Raw genomic sequence first — 17,300 nt, forward strand, 5'->3', positions numbered from 1 at the left:
TGCAGGGATCATCAACTAGATTCAGTCTCTGGACGATTTTTTCTTGAGCGGAGGGTCAGGTGGCCAGAACATAATTACAAATAATTAGTAGAATGCAAATTCACCGCAGGAAGCTTAAACAGATATAATATTTGACTACAACATAAACATTTCAAACATTAATTACATACACTAAGTGTTTCTCTGTAGTCTTAAACAAATCTACTTTGAAACAAAAGTATACACCTCACACACATGGTTATGGGCTTAAAAAAAAAACAACCCCTGTACCATGTCAGATATAGAGTTGAAATGTATTCAATTTTGAGTTTGCATCCCAATATTACACTTTATATACATCACAGAAGACTGACATATAACAATTCAGAAACACCAGGTTTTCGGTGGTTTATGAACTATATTTTTGACTAATTATGAAATTATGAAAAATATGAATAACATTCCACCCATGAGGCCACTAGAGGGCGCTTGTGGTCATTCGACTGCAGGAAATGAAGAACACCTGCTCTTTCCATGACATGACCAGGTAAAAGCTATGATCCCTTATTGATGTCACTTATTAAATCCACTTCAAATCAGTGTAGATGAAGGGGAGGAGACAGGTTAAAGAAGGATTTGTAAGCCTTGAGACAATTCAGACATGGATTGTGTATGTGTGCCATTCAGAGGGTGAATGGGCAAGACAAAATATTTAAGTGACTTTGAACGGGATATGGTAGTAGGTGGCAGGCGCACCGGTTTGTGTCAAGAACTGCAACGCTGCTGTGTTTTTCACTTTTAACAGTTTCCCATGTGTGTCAAGAATGGTCCACCACTCAAAGGACATCCAGCCAACTTGACACAACTGTGGGAAGCATTGGAGTCAACATGGGCCAGCATCCCTGTGGAACGCTTGGCACCTTGTAGAGTCCATGCCCCGACAAACTGAGGCTGGCCCCAGATCTGTTTGTGCTCTCGCCAACTCCATTGCTGTCATTGTCAAGCCAAATGTTTTTTTTGGAATGACAATGAGTGACAAGGTAATTTCCGATTGAGCCGACAGATGTAGCGTTTACCACGAATGCAGTCTCCGCTAACGGGTATATGTTGTGAAATTGTTAGATATTACTTGTTAGATATTACTGCACTGTCGGAGCTAGAAGCACAAGCATTTCGCTACACCCGCTATAACATCTGCTAAACACGTGTATGTGACAAATAAAATGTGATTTGATTTGTAATCACTACTACAACCTATTGATTTTTACCAACACAAGTTGGTAGCCAGACTTCTAACTAATTTCAATTGATTTTGCCAGGTTTTAATTACACTGCTGCTACCAACTTCTTAGAAAAAAACATAGTACATAGTAAATTTTTTGTAATTGTAAACATTATGCAAAGTTGTGTGTTAAAAATAAAATAAAAAAAGACTACAGGGGAATCATAATCACTGCAGTCATAACCGACTTGCCACTAAGTGGCACTATTGCTGAGGATGTAGGAAACAGAGGGAATAAAGAAAGAAAAACAATAGAAAGAAAGGAAAAAGTACTGTGTGACAAAAATGTATCCCCACTGCCAGTGTGTGTGTGTGTGTGTTATTTGAGAGAGGGAGTGTGTATGACCTGGAACAGCTCTTCCTGATGCAGTCCAAGCAGCTCCACTCCCCCTCTCCCGGCACAGGACTGCTGCTGTGGAGATGGGATGCTGATCCAGACTGGGAATATTTAATGCCTGGAATCTTAACTCTGGGTGGATCACTGCACCGTGAGGCGGCGTGCTGGGGAACACGGGAACTATCTGAAAGGAGATCATTTGGACTAGTTTGGACTTTTTGAAGGTGTTCTGATTTTGCAGCCTTCTCCTGAAGCTGGAATAATGTCTCTGGGCAGATGCAGGCAGGCCATGCTTGCAGCAGAGATCTGCACCCTGATGGCAATTCTGGTGGCAGGCACTGCAGGACAGAGCCAGGACAGGAGGGAGGCAGGGTCCTCCTGCTACGGGGGGTTTGACCTTTACTTCGTTTTGGACAAGTGAGTGTTCTCCTCTGTCTTCTTGCCTGCTCCAAGTCTCACTTTACTGCAGGAGCATCCATAGAGGCAGTGTAGCAGCCTGCTTCCATTTAGTCACCTACCACATGTTGGACATTTCTCTGCATTCTCATCATTATTGCCCAGAGAAATACTTACACCGAGCAATTACATTTTACTTTACAAATATATATATTTTTAAGGTAGTCTAATTTTAATGGAGTGATAGCCTGATCCACTAATCTGAACCAGAGGCCTGACAACACAACGTGAACATATATGTCTCCGGGGGCTAATTGGAAGTGTTAGAGCATGGGGGTGGGGTGGTGGAAGAGGGAAATAGAGTTGGTGGAGTGGAGGGGGTGCTTGGGCTGAGGTAAATATGCAGAAATTAGAGCAGGTATGTGGGTGATATGCAGTCCAAGAGACCCATGGGGCCAGAGGCTGCATACTAACCTCTCCCTGGTGGTTCCAATCAGTTCCACTAAAGCAGCACAGCAGAAAACTGGTCAAATCTACTTCCTCAGCTTTCCCCACCTGCTCTGTCAAGAGGCTCCATTAGTTTCTACTGGAAAATGGAAATTGGAAATGGAAAAAACTGCCAACAAAACACAGGCTATCTGTAAACTTGTTGTGCTATCACGGGCCTTAGAATCTCTGTTTTCATGAAACATTGCCCATATGGCATGTAGGATGCTGGGGAATGCTAGTATGTTATTGTTATGTGTTCAAGTCATGTGTTCCTTACCTTTCCAGACTCACCCCTCCCTCTGTGTGTCCAAATGCTTTTAAAGATGGCAATTGTTTTCCCAGTTATTGGCAGCTCCACTGCAATTACATTTCTGTGGTGCACCATGCTAGAATACAGAACTACAGTAATTCCGAGCTTTCATAGGGAATGTTTTTTCACAGTTAGTCCTGTCTTATTCAATTCTCATCCACAATCCGTTGAGCAGTCACACTATTGAGGATATATGAAAGCTAGCAAATAAAATGATTTTAGAAAAAAAATTGCCCCACAAAACCATTAGTTCATATATTTTTTAACTAGTTGTTTGGATGCATATGGTACACCACTTACCATATAAATAACCAAGTTTACAATAAAAGTAAATAAAAGTCTGCTCTTGAACGTGCAAAAGCAATCAGCTTAGTTTGGAAGTGAGAAAACAATACATTTCTACTTTAGATAATTTTTTGCTGCTTTAAGTTTCCCAAGCAATTAAAATCTTTCAGATGAACAGTTCTATAGTATAGATCACATGCAGTATTTCACACACTTTAATCGGAATACAGTATGCATGGGTGAAATGTGTGACTGTTCATACAGCATGCAGAGCAATGTTAGCTACTTCATGACTCCCCAGTCGTCTTCCCTTGCACAGTGTAGTGTGCAGTGGGGAGAGCTCCGGTCTTTCTCTACGCCCCAAACCTCTCTCCATGTCTGTCTGGTCTGCAGAACCCTTTCACCATTAGGCCCAGATGTTCCAAAGCTCCCGAGTTTCTGGCAGCTGTGTCAGGACTGGGACTCATATCAAAGTACAACGGACAGAAAAACAAGTGAGAGGGAAGAAAAGAGAGGCAAAGAAAGAAAGAAAGAAAGAAAGAAAGAAAGAAAGAAAGAAAGAAAGAAAGAAAGAAAGAAAGAAAGAGAAAGAAAGAAAGAGAGAGAAAGAAAGGTAGAGAGAGAGAAAGAGATCTTTTGATTTATCCTTTCTCAATCAATGTATTCAGACTTTCAAGCATCAACATCTTTCAAATACTTAAACATATCCATCAAATATGTGGGACATTCTGTAAGTATTCATAACTGCTGTATTGCTATTGTGTCAGTCTGAATTGGCCAATCACTCAAAACCTCTGGCACGTCTGTAGGCCTACAGAAAAAGGCACATTGTGATCCATCCTAAACAAAACCTGTCTCTATGCACCATACTTATCAAGTCTAAAATGGTCACATCTCAAAGTTGCATTGACATTATCCTATTTGACTGGCGTTTTGGAAAAGCTGTGCTCATTTCCTGAGTCCAGTGTTGCTGTCCAAGGTAATCATCAAACACATACTGGTAATCATCTGAATAATATTTTTCCTTAATGCTGTCCAAACTACTCCCCATTTCATGAGGTCCCTGCTTTTATTTTTTATTTGATTTATGAGGATCTCCATTAGCCGATGCCAATGGTGACAGCTAGTCTTACTGGGGTCCAACACATAACGAAAAATACATTACAGACAAAATACTTTACAATTTACATACATTTAAAAACATTAACATGTAGTATGTGTGTGAATCTATCAGTTACACATACATGTCAGTACATACACACAACAAGTAGTTCACATGGGGGAGAGGCATTGTGCCGTGAGGTGTTGCTTTATTTGTTTTTTGAAACCAGGTCTGCAGTTCACTTGTGCTATATAATTGAAGGGAGTTCCATGCACTCATGGCTCTGTATAATACTGTACGTTTACTTGAATTTGTTCTGGACCTGGGGACTGTGAAAAGACCCCTGGTGGCATGTCTGGTGGGGTAAGTGTGTGTGTCAGTGCTGTGTGTAAGTTGAGTATGCAAACAATTTGGAATTTAAAACACATTAAGTCTTATAAAAACAAGAAGTGGCGCAGTCAATCTTTCCTCAACTCTTAGCCAAGAGAGACTGGCATGCATAGTATTAATATTAGCCCTCTTATTACAATGAAGAGCAGAGCATCTCTTTATTACAGACAGACCTCTCCCCATATTTACAGCCGTTGAATCTATATGTTTTGACCATGACAGTTTACAATCTAAGGTAACACTAAGTAATTTAGTCTCCTCAACTTGTTCAACAGCCACACCATTATTTAGCAGATTCAGCTGAGGTCTAGAACTTAGGGAATGATTTGTACCTAATACAATGCTCTTAGTTTTAGAGATGTTCAGGACCAGTTTATTACTGGCCACCCATTCCAAAACAGACTGCAACTCTTTGTTAAGGGTTTCAGTGACTTCATTAGATGTGGTTGCTGATGCGTATGTGGTTGAATCATCAGCATATGGACACACATGCTTTGTTTAATGCCAGTGGCAGGTCATTGGTAAAAATAGAAAAGAGTACACCACACTTTACGTGTTTGACATTAGAGAAGCTTCCATTAAAGAAAACCCTCTGAGTTCTATTAGATAGAAAGGTTGAAAAGCCATAACACATACGTTTTCTCAACAACATGTTATGGTCAATAATATCAAAGGCTGCACTGAAATCTAACAGTACAGCTCCCACAAACTTCTTATTATGAATGTCTTTCAACCAATCAGTCATTTGTGCCAGTGCAGTACATGTTGAGTGCCCTTCTCTATAAGCATGCTGAAAGTATGTTCATTTGTTTACAGAGAAATAGCATTGTATTTGGTCAAACAATTTTTTCCAACAGTTTGCTGAGAGCTGGCAGCAAGCTGATAGGTCTACTGTTAGAACCAGTAAAGGCCGCTTTACCAGTCTTGGGTAGCGGAATGACTTTGGCTTCCCTCCAGGCCTGAGGACAAAGACTTTCCTCTAGGCTCAGATTAAAGATATGACAGATAGGAGTGGCTATAGAGTCAGCTTCCATCCTCAGTAGCTTTCTATCTAAGTTGTCAATGCCAGGAGGTTTGTCATTATTGATCGATAACAATAATCTTTCCACCTCTCCCACACTAATTTTACAAAATTCTAATTTGCAATGATTTTCTTTCATTATTTGTTTTTTATGCATGAGTACAATGGCTCACTGTTCGTTGTTGGCATTTCTTGCTTAAGTTTGCCCACTTTGCCAATAAAGTAATCATTAAAATAATTGGCAACATTAAATGGTTGTGTAATGAATAAGCCATCTGATAATTTCATTTAAAGTACTCCAACGTTTTTTCCATCATTCTTTATATCATTGATCTTGGCTTCATAATACAGTTTCTTCTTCTTTTTGTTAAATTTAGTCACCTAATTTCTCAATTTGTAGTAAGTCAGCCAGTCAGATGTGCAGCCAGACTTATTAGCCATTCCTTTTGCCCCATCACTTTCAACCATAGTTTTTCAATTCCTCATCAATCCATGGAGCCTTAACAAATATATTTTTTTACATCATCCACATAAGAGTCACAGCAAAGTATTTTGTATGATCTCATACACTATTTTAGGCCCAGCTTTGGAACTTTGGCTTTCCTGGATGTAGCCACTATACTGCATCCAATGGGTACGGATAAAGCTTTAGAACAAAGTTCTACGGTATTACTAAAAATGTGATCAATACATGTGGATGATCTTGTTCCTGTAGTGTTTGTAAACACCCTGATAGGTTGATTAATAACCTGAACCAGATTACAGGCACTTGTTACAGTGAGAAGCTTCCTCTTGAGCGGACAGCTTGATGAAAACCAGTCAATATTCAGGTCCCCAAGAAAGTAGACCTCTCAGTTTACAACACATACACTATCAAGCATTTCACACATATTATTTAGATACTGACTGTTAGCACTAGGTGGCCTATAGCAACACCCAAAAGTATTTATGTGCCAGGTGAACCTGTAACCACAACACTTCAATAACAATTGACATAATACCTTCTCTAAGCATTACAGGGATATGGCTCTGAATATATACAGCAACACCTCTCCCATATCCTTGTATTGCTACTTCTGTATCATCAAATGAATTACAGTGCATTCGGAAAATATTCAGACCCCTTGACTCTTTCCACATTTTGTTACATTACAGCCTTATTCTAAAATGGATAAAATCGTTTTCCCCCCCTCATCAATCTACACACAATACCCCATAATGACAAAGCAAAAAACAGGTTTTTAGATTTTCTTTGCAAATAAATTGTCAAAAATAAACTTAAATATCACGTTTACATAAGTACTCAGACCCTTTACTCAGAACATTGTTGAAGCACCTTTGGCAGCGATTACAGTCTCGAGTATTCTTGGGTATGACGCTACAAGCTTGGCACACCTGTATTTGGGGAGTTTCTCCCATTCTTCTCTGCACATCCTCTCATCCTGTCAGGTTGGATGGGGAGCGTTGCTGCAGAGCTATTTTCAGGTCTCTCCAGAGATGTTAGATTGGGTTCAAGTCTGGGCTCTGGCTGAGCCACTCAAGGATATTCAGAGACTTGTCCCGAAGCCACTCCTCCGTTGTCTTGGCTGTGTGCTTAGGGTTGTTGCCCTGTTGGAAGGTGAACCTTCGCCCCAGTCTGAGGACCTGAGTGCTCTGGAGCAGGTTTTCATCAAGGATCTCTCTGTACTTTGCTCTGTTCATCTTTCCCTCGATCCTGACTAGTCTCCCAGTCCCTGCCACTGAATAACATCCCCACAGCATGATGCTGCCACCACCATGCTTCACCGTAGGGATGGTACCATGTTTCCTCCAGACGTGACGCTTGGCATTCAGGCCAAAGAGTTCAATCTTGGTTTCATCAGACCAGAGAATCTTGTTTCTCATGGTCTGAGAGTCCTTTAGGTGCCTTTTGGCAAACTCCAAGCGGGCTGTCATGTGCCTTTTACTGAGCAATGGCTTCCATCTGGCCACTCTACCATAAAGGCCTGATTGGTGGAGTGCTGCAGAGATGGTTGTCCTTCTGGAAGGTTCTCTCATCTCCACAGAGGAACTCTGGAGCTCTGTCAGAGTGACCATCGGGTTCTTGGTCACCACCCTGACCAATGCACTTCTCCCCCGATTGCTCAGTTTGGCCAGGCGGCCAGCTCTAGGAAGAGTCTTGGTGGTTCCACACTTCTTCCATTTAAGGATGATGGAGGCCACTGTGTTCTTGGGGACCTTCAATACTGCAGAAATGTGTGCCTCGACACAATCCTGTCTCGGAGCTCTTCGGACAATTCCTTCGACCTCATGGCTTGGTTTTTGCTCTGACATGCACTGTCAACTGTGGGACCTTATGTAGACAGGTGTGCCTTTCCAAATCATGTCCAATCAATTGAATTCATCACAGGTGGACTCCAAGTTGTAGAAACATCAAGGATGAATAATGGACACAGGATGCACCTGATCTCAATTTCGAGTCTCATAGCAAAGGGTCTGAATACTTATGTAAATAATATGATTTTTATTATAAATACATTTGCAAACATTTCTAAAAACCTGTTTTTGCTTTGTCATTATGGGGTATTGTGTGTAGATTGATGAGGATTCGTTGTTTTATTTAATCCATTTTAGAATAAGGCTGTAACGTAACAAAATGTGGAAAAAGTCAAGGGGTCTGAATACTTTCCGGATGCACTGTATCTAAGTGAGCTTTAGAAATGGCTAATATATGAATGTTATCTGAAGTTAGCAAGTTATTGATTTCATGAACCTTATTTCTGAAGCTACATATATTAATGTGGGCAATTTTCAGGCCTTTCCTGGGTAGCTTATCGGAGATATAATATGGAAAAGAGCAAACAAAGCAAGAGAAAAATATATATACATTCAGCAGTCCATTAATCAGTTGGTATGTGTAAGTGTGTGTGTCTATGCTGTGGGTTTGAGGGGGGCTCTGAGGTACCGGAACACATTGAGAAAAAAAGTGTCAAACACAACGTAGCAGCCAAGTAGCCTACTATGGATTGTGGTGAAAGCGACAGCACACTCCAAGGTGCTAATTAATTCAAAGCATTTTAGACATCACTGCAGCATGCCCACATACTTAAGTACAGCTGCGGGTCTTACACAAGTCCGCATTTCTTATAGTTAGCAATTGCTGTGAAGTCACCAAAATTATTTGAAATAACGATTGAGGTAGCTACAGTATGTAATCTAACAACACTTAACTACTACAAACTAATTAAAATTACGATAAATAAAAGTTAACTTACTTGTTTTTTGCTGTCCAGTGGCAACACAAGTGGGGTATTTGATTTGCGAACTCATCACATGATTAGTGTCTCGTCAGCAACACAAAAAATATACTTCCGGGCCACGGAATTTTGAAAGAATTCAATATGAAAGTTCCCCACGTAATAGTAGAAAAGTGTCAATAACCATTCATGAAAAATTATTGTCTAAACATTAACAATGATTCATATTTGTTCATATGTAAGTGACATTTGCATTACATTTGTGTTTTTAGACATGTTCCAAGGTCATATAAATGCCCCCAATGTGAATCACTGTATATGGAATACATACAGTTGAAGTTGGAAGTTTACATACACCTTAGCCAAATACATTTAAACTCAGTTTTTCACAATTCCTGACATTTAATCCTAGTAAAAATTCCTTGTCTTAGGTCAGTTAGGATCACCACTTTATTTTAAGAATGTGAAATGTCAGAATAATAGTAGAGAGAATGATTTATTTCAGCTTTTATTTATTTCATCACATTCCCAGTGGGTCAGAAGTTTACATACACTCAATTAGTATTTGGTAGCATTGCCTTTAAATTGTTTAACTTGGGTCAAACATTTCCGGTAGCCTTCCACAAGCTTCCCACAATAAGTTGGGTGAATTCTGGCCCATTCCTCCTGACAGAGCTGGTGTAACTGAGTCAGGTTTGTAGGCCTCCTTGCTCGCACACGCTTTTTCAGTTCTGGCCACACATTTTCTATAGGATTGAGGTCAGGGCTTTGTGATGGCCACTCCAATACCTTGACATTGTTGTCCTTAAGTCATTTTGCCACAACTTTGGAAGTATGCTTGGGATCATTGTCCATTTGGAAGACCCATTTGTGACCAAGCTTTAACTTCCTGACTGATGTCTTGAAATGTTGCTTCAATATATCCACATAATTTTCCTTCCTCATGTTGCCATCTATTTTGTGAAGTGCACCAGTCCTTCCTGCAGCAAAGCACCCCCACAGCATGATGCTGCCACCCCTGTGCTTCACGGTTGGGATGGTGTTCTTCAGCTTGCAAGGCGACACCTTTTTCCTCCAAACATAACGATGGTCATTATGACCAAACAGTTCTATTTTTGTTTCATCAAACCAGAGGACATTTCTCCAAAAAGTATGATCTTTGTCCCCATGTGCAGTTGCAAACCGTAGTCTGGCTTTTTTATGGCGGTTTTGGAGCAGTGGCTTCTTCCTTGCTGAGCTGCCTTTCAGGTTATGTCGATATAGGACTCGTTTTACTGTGGATATAGATACTTTTGTACCTATTTCCTCCAGCATCTTCACAAAGTCCTTTGCTGTTGTTCTGGGATTGATTTGCACTTTTCGCACCAAAATACGTTCATCTCTAGGAGACAGAACGTGTCTCTTTCCTGAGCGGTATGACGACTGCGTAGTCCCATGGTGTTTATACTTGCGTACTATTGTTTGTACAGATGAACGTGGTACCTTCAGGCATTTGGAAATTGCTCCCAAGGATGAACCAGACTTGTGGAGGTCTACACCTATTTTTCTGAGGTCTTGGCTGATTTCTTTTGATTCTCCCATGATGTCAAGCAAAGAGGCACTGAGTTTGAAGGTAGGCCTTGAAATACATCCACAGGTACACCTCCAATTGACTCAAATGATGTCAATTAGCCTATCAGAAGCTTCTAAAGCCATGACATCATTTTCTGGAATTTTCCAAGCTGTTTAAAGGCACAGTTAACTTAATGTATGTAAACGTCTGACCCACTGGAATTGTGATACAGTGAATTATAAGTGAAATAATCTGTCTGTAAACAATTGTTGGAAAAATTACTTGTGTCATGCACAAAGTAGATGTCCTAATCGACTTCCCAAACCATAGTTTGTTAACAAGAAATTTGTGGAGTGGTTGAAAAATGAGTTTTAATGACTCCAACCTAAGTGTATGTAAACTTCTGACTTCATCTGTATAGGCTTAGAGCAAGAACTATTCTGGGTGCCGCAGTAAAGGTATGGTAGGGAATATTCAGTAGGGTCTGTAGAATGTATATATGGTGTCATTTCATTGGGCTGAATAATACGGAGTGCTGCTGGCCATTCTATTGGCGGCCAAATCACATCACATGTGCTTGTTGCACTACAGAAAACCAGCTAACCAAACAACAGTGTTTCTTTGATTTTTCCCAGACCTCAAAAGTCATCCCCTGATGTGGTTTAAGCATTGTTGTGAACACAGAAAAATGTTTGTGACAAAATGGGGTTAAACATGAAATAAATTGAGAAATCTGAAACCTGGAAAAACAAAAGCAAGAAAACAGAATTGTGGGAAAAAACTGAAGTAGGTAAAATATAAAAATGGATTTTAAAAGGCCCTACCAACGTTTCCTGCTGTGCATGACTGCACTTTCAAAATATGTCTACTTACATGTTGTATTGACAAGCATCATTTCCCTCATTTTGGTTGAGTTCCTCCCCGACTACATTGCAGACACATGCCAGATCTTACAACGCCTGGATAGGTAGGCCTATTTAACATATCAACAAACCAAATCACATGATATAGAAATCTGCTATCATGGCACACAACCATTGGTTGATGCATGCAACATCTGAGCAGGGTAACGCATTATCATTAGCTAACGCCCTGTAGGGTGAGCTGATTGGTGGACACACGGAAGCAGCGATTGGTTTGTGGACAGGTCAATCATGGTACCTGTAAGGGCCCTTTTAACAGCTCCACCACAATAACAGACATCTTCCAACATTTATTTTAGGTCCGGGAGTGTACAACACCACTGGAATGAGATCTATTACTTTGTCGATCACCTGGCTCATAAATTCATAAGGTACAGTATTGCCTGGATTGTTACCCAGATACCACTACAAGTCCCAGAGAGCTCAATGAATGTATACTGGCCAGTAAGGATCTATCAAGTCCAGTAAGGATATAAACAGACATGTTTTTGCACAAAGTATTTGGACAAGACAGCAACACACATAAAGAGATTATGTCTGTCTGTCAACTGTGGAAATACTCCCACCCCCCACCCATCTACAGGTCACTGCCAAAATAAAGGAAACACCAACATAAAGTGTCTTAATAGGGTGTTGGGTCACAACAAGCCAAAACAGCTTCCTTGCACCTTGGCATAGATTCTACAAGTGTCTGGAACTCTATCGGAGAAACTCCATCATTTGGTGTTTTGTTGACGGTGGTGGGAAACGCTGTCTCAGGCGCCACTCAAGAATCTCCCATAAACTTTCAATTGGGTTGTGATCTGGTGACTGAGACAGCCATGGCATATGATTTACATCGTTTTCAAGCTCATCAAACCATTCAGTGACCACTCGTGCCCTGTGGATGGGGGCATAGCCATTGTAGCCAAAATAATGGCCTGCCCAGCATTTTTATACATGACCCTAAGCATGATGGGATGTTAATTGCTTACTTAACTCAGGAACCACAACTGTGTGGAAGCACCTGCTTTCAATATACTTTGTATCCCTTATTTACTCAAGTCTTTCCATTATTTTGGCAGTTTCCTGTATCTCTTTCTCTTCCTCTCTAGTCCTCAGCTGCGGATGTCCTTCATTGTATTTTCTACAGAGGGACGGATCCTGATGAAACTAACAGAAGACAGGCAAGACATAATCCTTCAAGCTGTTGTGGTTATGCTTTAACTACTCACAACTAACACAGACAGGATACACAATACAACACTTTTAATGACCTGCCCATTTCACTCATTGGTCAATCGTTTTGTGGAGGGTACTATGTGGGGTACTGCCCACATGATACACTGACGGTACCAATGGCATAGTGTGTGTGTGTGTGTCTGTGTAAGAGCAGGGAGCAGATTCGGGCAGGCCTGGAGGAGCTCCGCATGGTGCACCCTGGGGGAGACACTTTCATGCACAAAGGGTTCCAAAGGGTGAGTAATGGATTGGAGACCAGTAGCTGAAGGTAACTGGGCAACAGCTAGACGTCCCGCTGCAAAAATTAGAACAATATATTGTTCTGTTCCAATAACCTTCCTATCTATCTATGGGTAAAAGCAGAAGACAAATTGCTCTCTCGTATTGATCAATAAAGTATCCTAAAAATGATTCTTCTTCTATCTGCTCTTCCAGGCCAGTGAACAAATCTACTATGCTGGTGACAGTGAGTAGATTATTCTTGTTTTTGCACTTGGAATAAATAATGTGGGTAGAACTCTGGCTCTCATTATGTCAAAAGCAGACACAAAAGAGTACAATTAAAACCTATTGATCCCTATTGAACACAATTTATGGTATCAGAGGTATTAGAATGAATTATCCAATTATTATCTTCACATTCAGAGACAGATAGACAGTCTGTGTTCTGAGAAGATGTCTTCTGTTCTGCTCTGTTGTCTTGTAACTCATTTGTGAGTGGCGCAGTGGTCTAAGGCACTGCATCGCAGTGCTAACTGTGCCACTAGAGATCCTGGTTCGAATCCAGGCTCTGTCACAGCCGGCTGCGACCGGGAGACTCATGGGCGGCGCACAATTGGCCCAGCGTCGTCCAGGGTAGGGGAGGGAATGGCCGGCAGGGATGTAGCTCAGTTGATAGAGCATGGCGTTTGCAACGCCAGGGTTGTGGGTTCGATTCCCACGGGGGGCCAGTATAAAAAAATATGCATTCACTAACTGTAAGTCGCTCTGGATAAGAGCGTCTGCTAAATCACTAAAATGTAAATGTAAATGTATTTGTCCTGGTCCATCAGGTTTCCGTACGGCCAGTGTCATCATTGCCTTGACAGATGGCGAACTGAGGGAGAATCAGTTTGATCTGGCAGAGAGAGAGGTGAGATAAATATTTGTTTTGGACCTACAGTAATGGATGATCTATTGGTAATATCTACTGTATCACTACACTCACAGAGTGAGGAGAATGCAAATAGCTAACCACATTCCACAAGGTATTCCAGTCCTGGAGGAGTGGCTTCTCAGTACTACTGCCTGTCATAATCTGTAATTATCATTATTAGAAATGCTGTTTCTGTTAATACACTATATATACAAAAGTATGTGGACACCCCTTCAAATTAGTGGATTTGGCTATTTCAGCCACACCCATTACTGACAGGTGTATAAAATCAAGCACACAGCCATGCAATCTGCATAGACAAAAACAGGCAGTAGAATGGCCTTACTGAAGAGCTCAGTGACTTTCAACGTGGCACCGTCATAGGATGCCACCTTTCCAATAAGTCAGTTCGTAAAATGTCTGCCTTGCTAGTGCTGTCCCGGTCAACTGTAAGTGCTGTTATTGTGAAGTGGAAACGTCTAGGATCAACAACGCTCAGCTGCGAAGTGGTAGGCCACACAAGCTCACAGAACGGGACCGCCAAGTGCTGAAGCGCATAGCGCGTAAAAATCGCCTGTCCTCGCTTGCAACACTCACTACCAAGTTCCAAACTGCCTATGGAAGCAACGTCTACACAAGACCTGTTCGTCGGGAGCTTCATGAAATGGGTTTCCATGGCCGAGCAGCGGCACAAAAGCCTAAGATCACCATGCACAATGCCAAGCGTCGGCTGGAGTGGTGTAAAGTTTGGTGGAAGAGGAATAATGGTTTGGGGACGTTTTTCATGGTTCGGGCTAGGCCCCTTAGGTCCAGTGAAGGGAAATCTTAACGCTACAGCATACAATGACATTCTAGACGATTCTGTGCTTTCCAACTTTGTGGCAACAGTTTGGGGAAGGCCCTTTCCTGTTTCAGCATAAAAATGCCCTGTGCACAAAGCGAGGTCCATACAGAAATGGTTTGTCGAGATCGGTGTGGAAGAACTTGACTGGCCTGCACAGAGCCACTCAACTCCATCGAACACCTTTAAGATGAATTGGAATGCCGACTGCGGGCCTAATCGCCGAACATCAGCGCTCGACCTCACTAATGCTTGTGACTGAATGGAAGCAAGTCCCTGCAGCAATGTTCCAACATCTAGTGGAAAGCCTTCCCAGAAGAGTGGAGGCTGTTACAGCAGCAAAGGAGGGACCAACTCTATATTAATGCCCATGATTTTGGAATGAGATGTTATACGAGCAGGTGTCCACACACTTTTGGTGATGTAGCATATCTTCCTACAGCTGGCTGCATCAGTAAATTCAGCTGGTGAAATGGAAAAGAGCCTAACCTAAAGCCTTTCAATTACTGGATGTCTATACATTGGCTGGTGGCCATTTGTGCAGAACTTCCTAGACTTGAGAAGTTGACTTAAATGTCACCAAGACTGAAGAAGTCATCATGGGCTGTGGAAGAACACCCAAAGCACTCAGGGCCATAACTATATATGTGGACACCAAGGTCCGGACTTCTCACAGTTCTCACACTCGAATTTCAACAAACAATTTTGTTTTTATTTTTAGGAACTCAGTCGGGGTCTCAATTTACACAAGGTGCAATTCTGAAACTTAGTTGTGCATCAGCAGTTTTCTTCGTCATACGTCACTCACTAGCTAGGTTTACATCAAATTGGCAACAGATTTTCATGCGAAAATTCTATAATCTGCATATAAACAATATGCAAATTTTCCCACCAGAGGTGTTTCCATCAAATGGACTTGTTGCAGCTAAAAGGCTGTGCGTGATGACGTAGTGCACATAAAATGCATTTTGCTGTTAAAATGTAGTGTTATATAGTGAGTGTGCACACTCTGCTATTGGCACATACACTCTAGCCAACAGCGCTATCTGTACACTGTTCGCTAAAGCACACATATAGCCTACATGATGAGATTATTATTTTGGACAAAAGAGCGAGATTATTTGTCAAACGGCACCCTGGATTGATTATCATGTCACCAGAATAAGACCCTTGATATTTATTGGAAATGAGCATCAAGCTCATACAGTGCACTTATACCACCATGTGAAGTTCATCATAATTTATTTAATCTGTAACCTAATAAACTGTATGCTTTCCCGATGAGTCGTAGTAGGAGGACCACACAACATGTCATCTTATGACTCCAAGTTTACTTCGATATGATGGCTATTATATCAACATTTGCGTATAAAAGCGTTTCCACCAAAAATTTTCGCATAATAAATTTTACCAACATAAAAAGATCCCACCTTGTCTTGCGTATTTTGTTTTGTCGACATTTGGAAGGTTTACCGAAAAATTGTGTTTCCATCAGGTCTGTCTGACATTTTTTTTCCGACATGTACTTTACACACATGGATGGTTGGATGGAAACCTCTTTACTGACAGTCACTCAATTGTAAAAATACATTGGTAAATTAGTCTAGTTAGTCTAGCCAGCTATCTAAACTTGTAATAATCATGACCCAGGGGTCCTGACCTCTAGGGGGCCCCCATTGTTTTTGCTAGTCACTCTCATACAGATAAAGTTATATAAAACAAACTAATTTGTTTACTTTTTGTTAATAAAATGCTTTTTCTGCTAACAGATCCCTCTGTACTTATTAAATTATAGTTTTTAATCCCAGTGCTGAGTTAATGTGTAGCAGCTAATTATAGCTAATAGGCTATGTGTTTGTAGATCGACTGAGGTGAATGAACCTACAGCAGCCAAGGTGATAATGGCTGGAGTCATTTTTGCTTGTTTTTGCTGTTCTCCAAAAAGCATTGTATAGTTTTTAAACTGTATAAGAATTCAGTAACTGAGCTCCAACTGTCTTAATATTCACCCTGTCAGGGGACCTCACTAAAACTCAGACCCTGGTTACGGCCCTGAAATAACTAGATTTAAACAAAGCAATCGATAGAGTGGACTGCTACAAAAATGCCTGCAACATTATAGACAGCAAACTCTGCTTTGGAGAAAACTTGGATGCCTTTGTCTCCAAATGTCAGTCATGACTAAATACCTGCACAAACTAAGATGGTTGGAGAAAACCCAAAATCTGTCTTGCAAGCCTTCCATAGATGCTTCATAGAATCAATGCTCATCCTTTATGGAGACACCTTTATACAATGTGTTGTATTGGTTTTCTATATATCTAACACCACACATGAAGTTCTCTCTACTTTGGTCAATATCGAGTTATGAAATAACTTTCATGTCTATTTGTGTTGCCCTTTTGAAAACTAGGCCAGCCGATCGCGTCAACTGGGCGCCTCAGTCTACTGCGTGGGAGTAAAAGACTTCAATGAAACCCAGGTGAGCCACGTTCACATGTTTCTGTTGTGAGCAGGGGATTATTATTGTTATTACACTGTTATTAAATTATAACTCTCCTCACTCCCTAGCTTTGGACAATAGCCGACAGTAAGGACCATGTCTTCCCTGTAAATGATGGCTTTGAGGCACTGCAAGGAGTCATTGATTCAGTAAGGGCACTGTTGTTGGGGTTGGTAGAATGATGCAAACAGCTGTTCACTATTTTAAGGTATGTTTTCAACACTGTTGAAAGGATACCATGGTATAAGGTATACATACTTTCAACAGCTCTAATTCTTACAGATTTACGCCATCAGTA

The 17,300-nt window shown here is 41.0% G+C and overlaps 1 protein-coding gene across 1 annotated transcript in view; it reads left to right on the top strand.

The window, feature by feature from the left end:
- Positions 1 to 1,860: 1,860 nt before the first annotated feature.
- The window catches only part of LOC311136015 (anthrax toxin receptor 1-like), a gene marked incomplete at its 5' end in the record, with an annotated part of 52,782 nt that continues 37,342 nt past the window's right edge, over positions 1,861 to 17,300 (top strand). Inside the window, 8 exons of the mRNA XM_084170077.1 lie at positions 1,861 to 2,015; positions 11,602 to 11,673; positions 12,397 to 12,468; positions 12,678 to 12,759; positions 12,959 to 12,989; positions 13,576 to 13,655; positions 16,913 to 16,981; positions 17,071 to 17,151. Coding sequence (XP_084026203.1) covers positions 1,861 to 2,015; positions 11,602 to 11,673; positions 12,397 to 12,468; positions 12,678 to 12,759; positions 12,959 to 12,989; positions 13,576 to 13,655; positions 16,913 to 16,981; positions 17,071 to 17,151 — 642 coding nt within the window. The remainder of the gene's footprint in view (positions 2,016 to 11,601; positions 11,674 to 12,396; positions 12,469 to 12,677; positions 12,760 to 12,958; positions 12,990 to 13,575; positions 13,656 to 16,912; positions 16,982 to 17,070; positions 17,152 to 17,300) is intronic.

This window comes from Coregonus lavaretus (assembly GCF_964263955.1).
Source record: "Coregonus lavaretus genome assembly, chromosome: 10".
NCBI lineage: Eukaryota > Metazoa > Chordata > Actinopteri > Salmoniformes > Salmonidae > Coregonus > Coregonus lavaretus.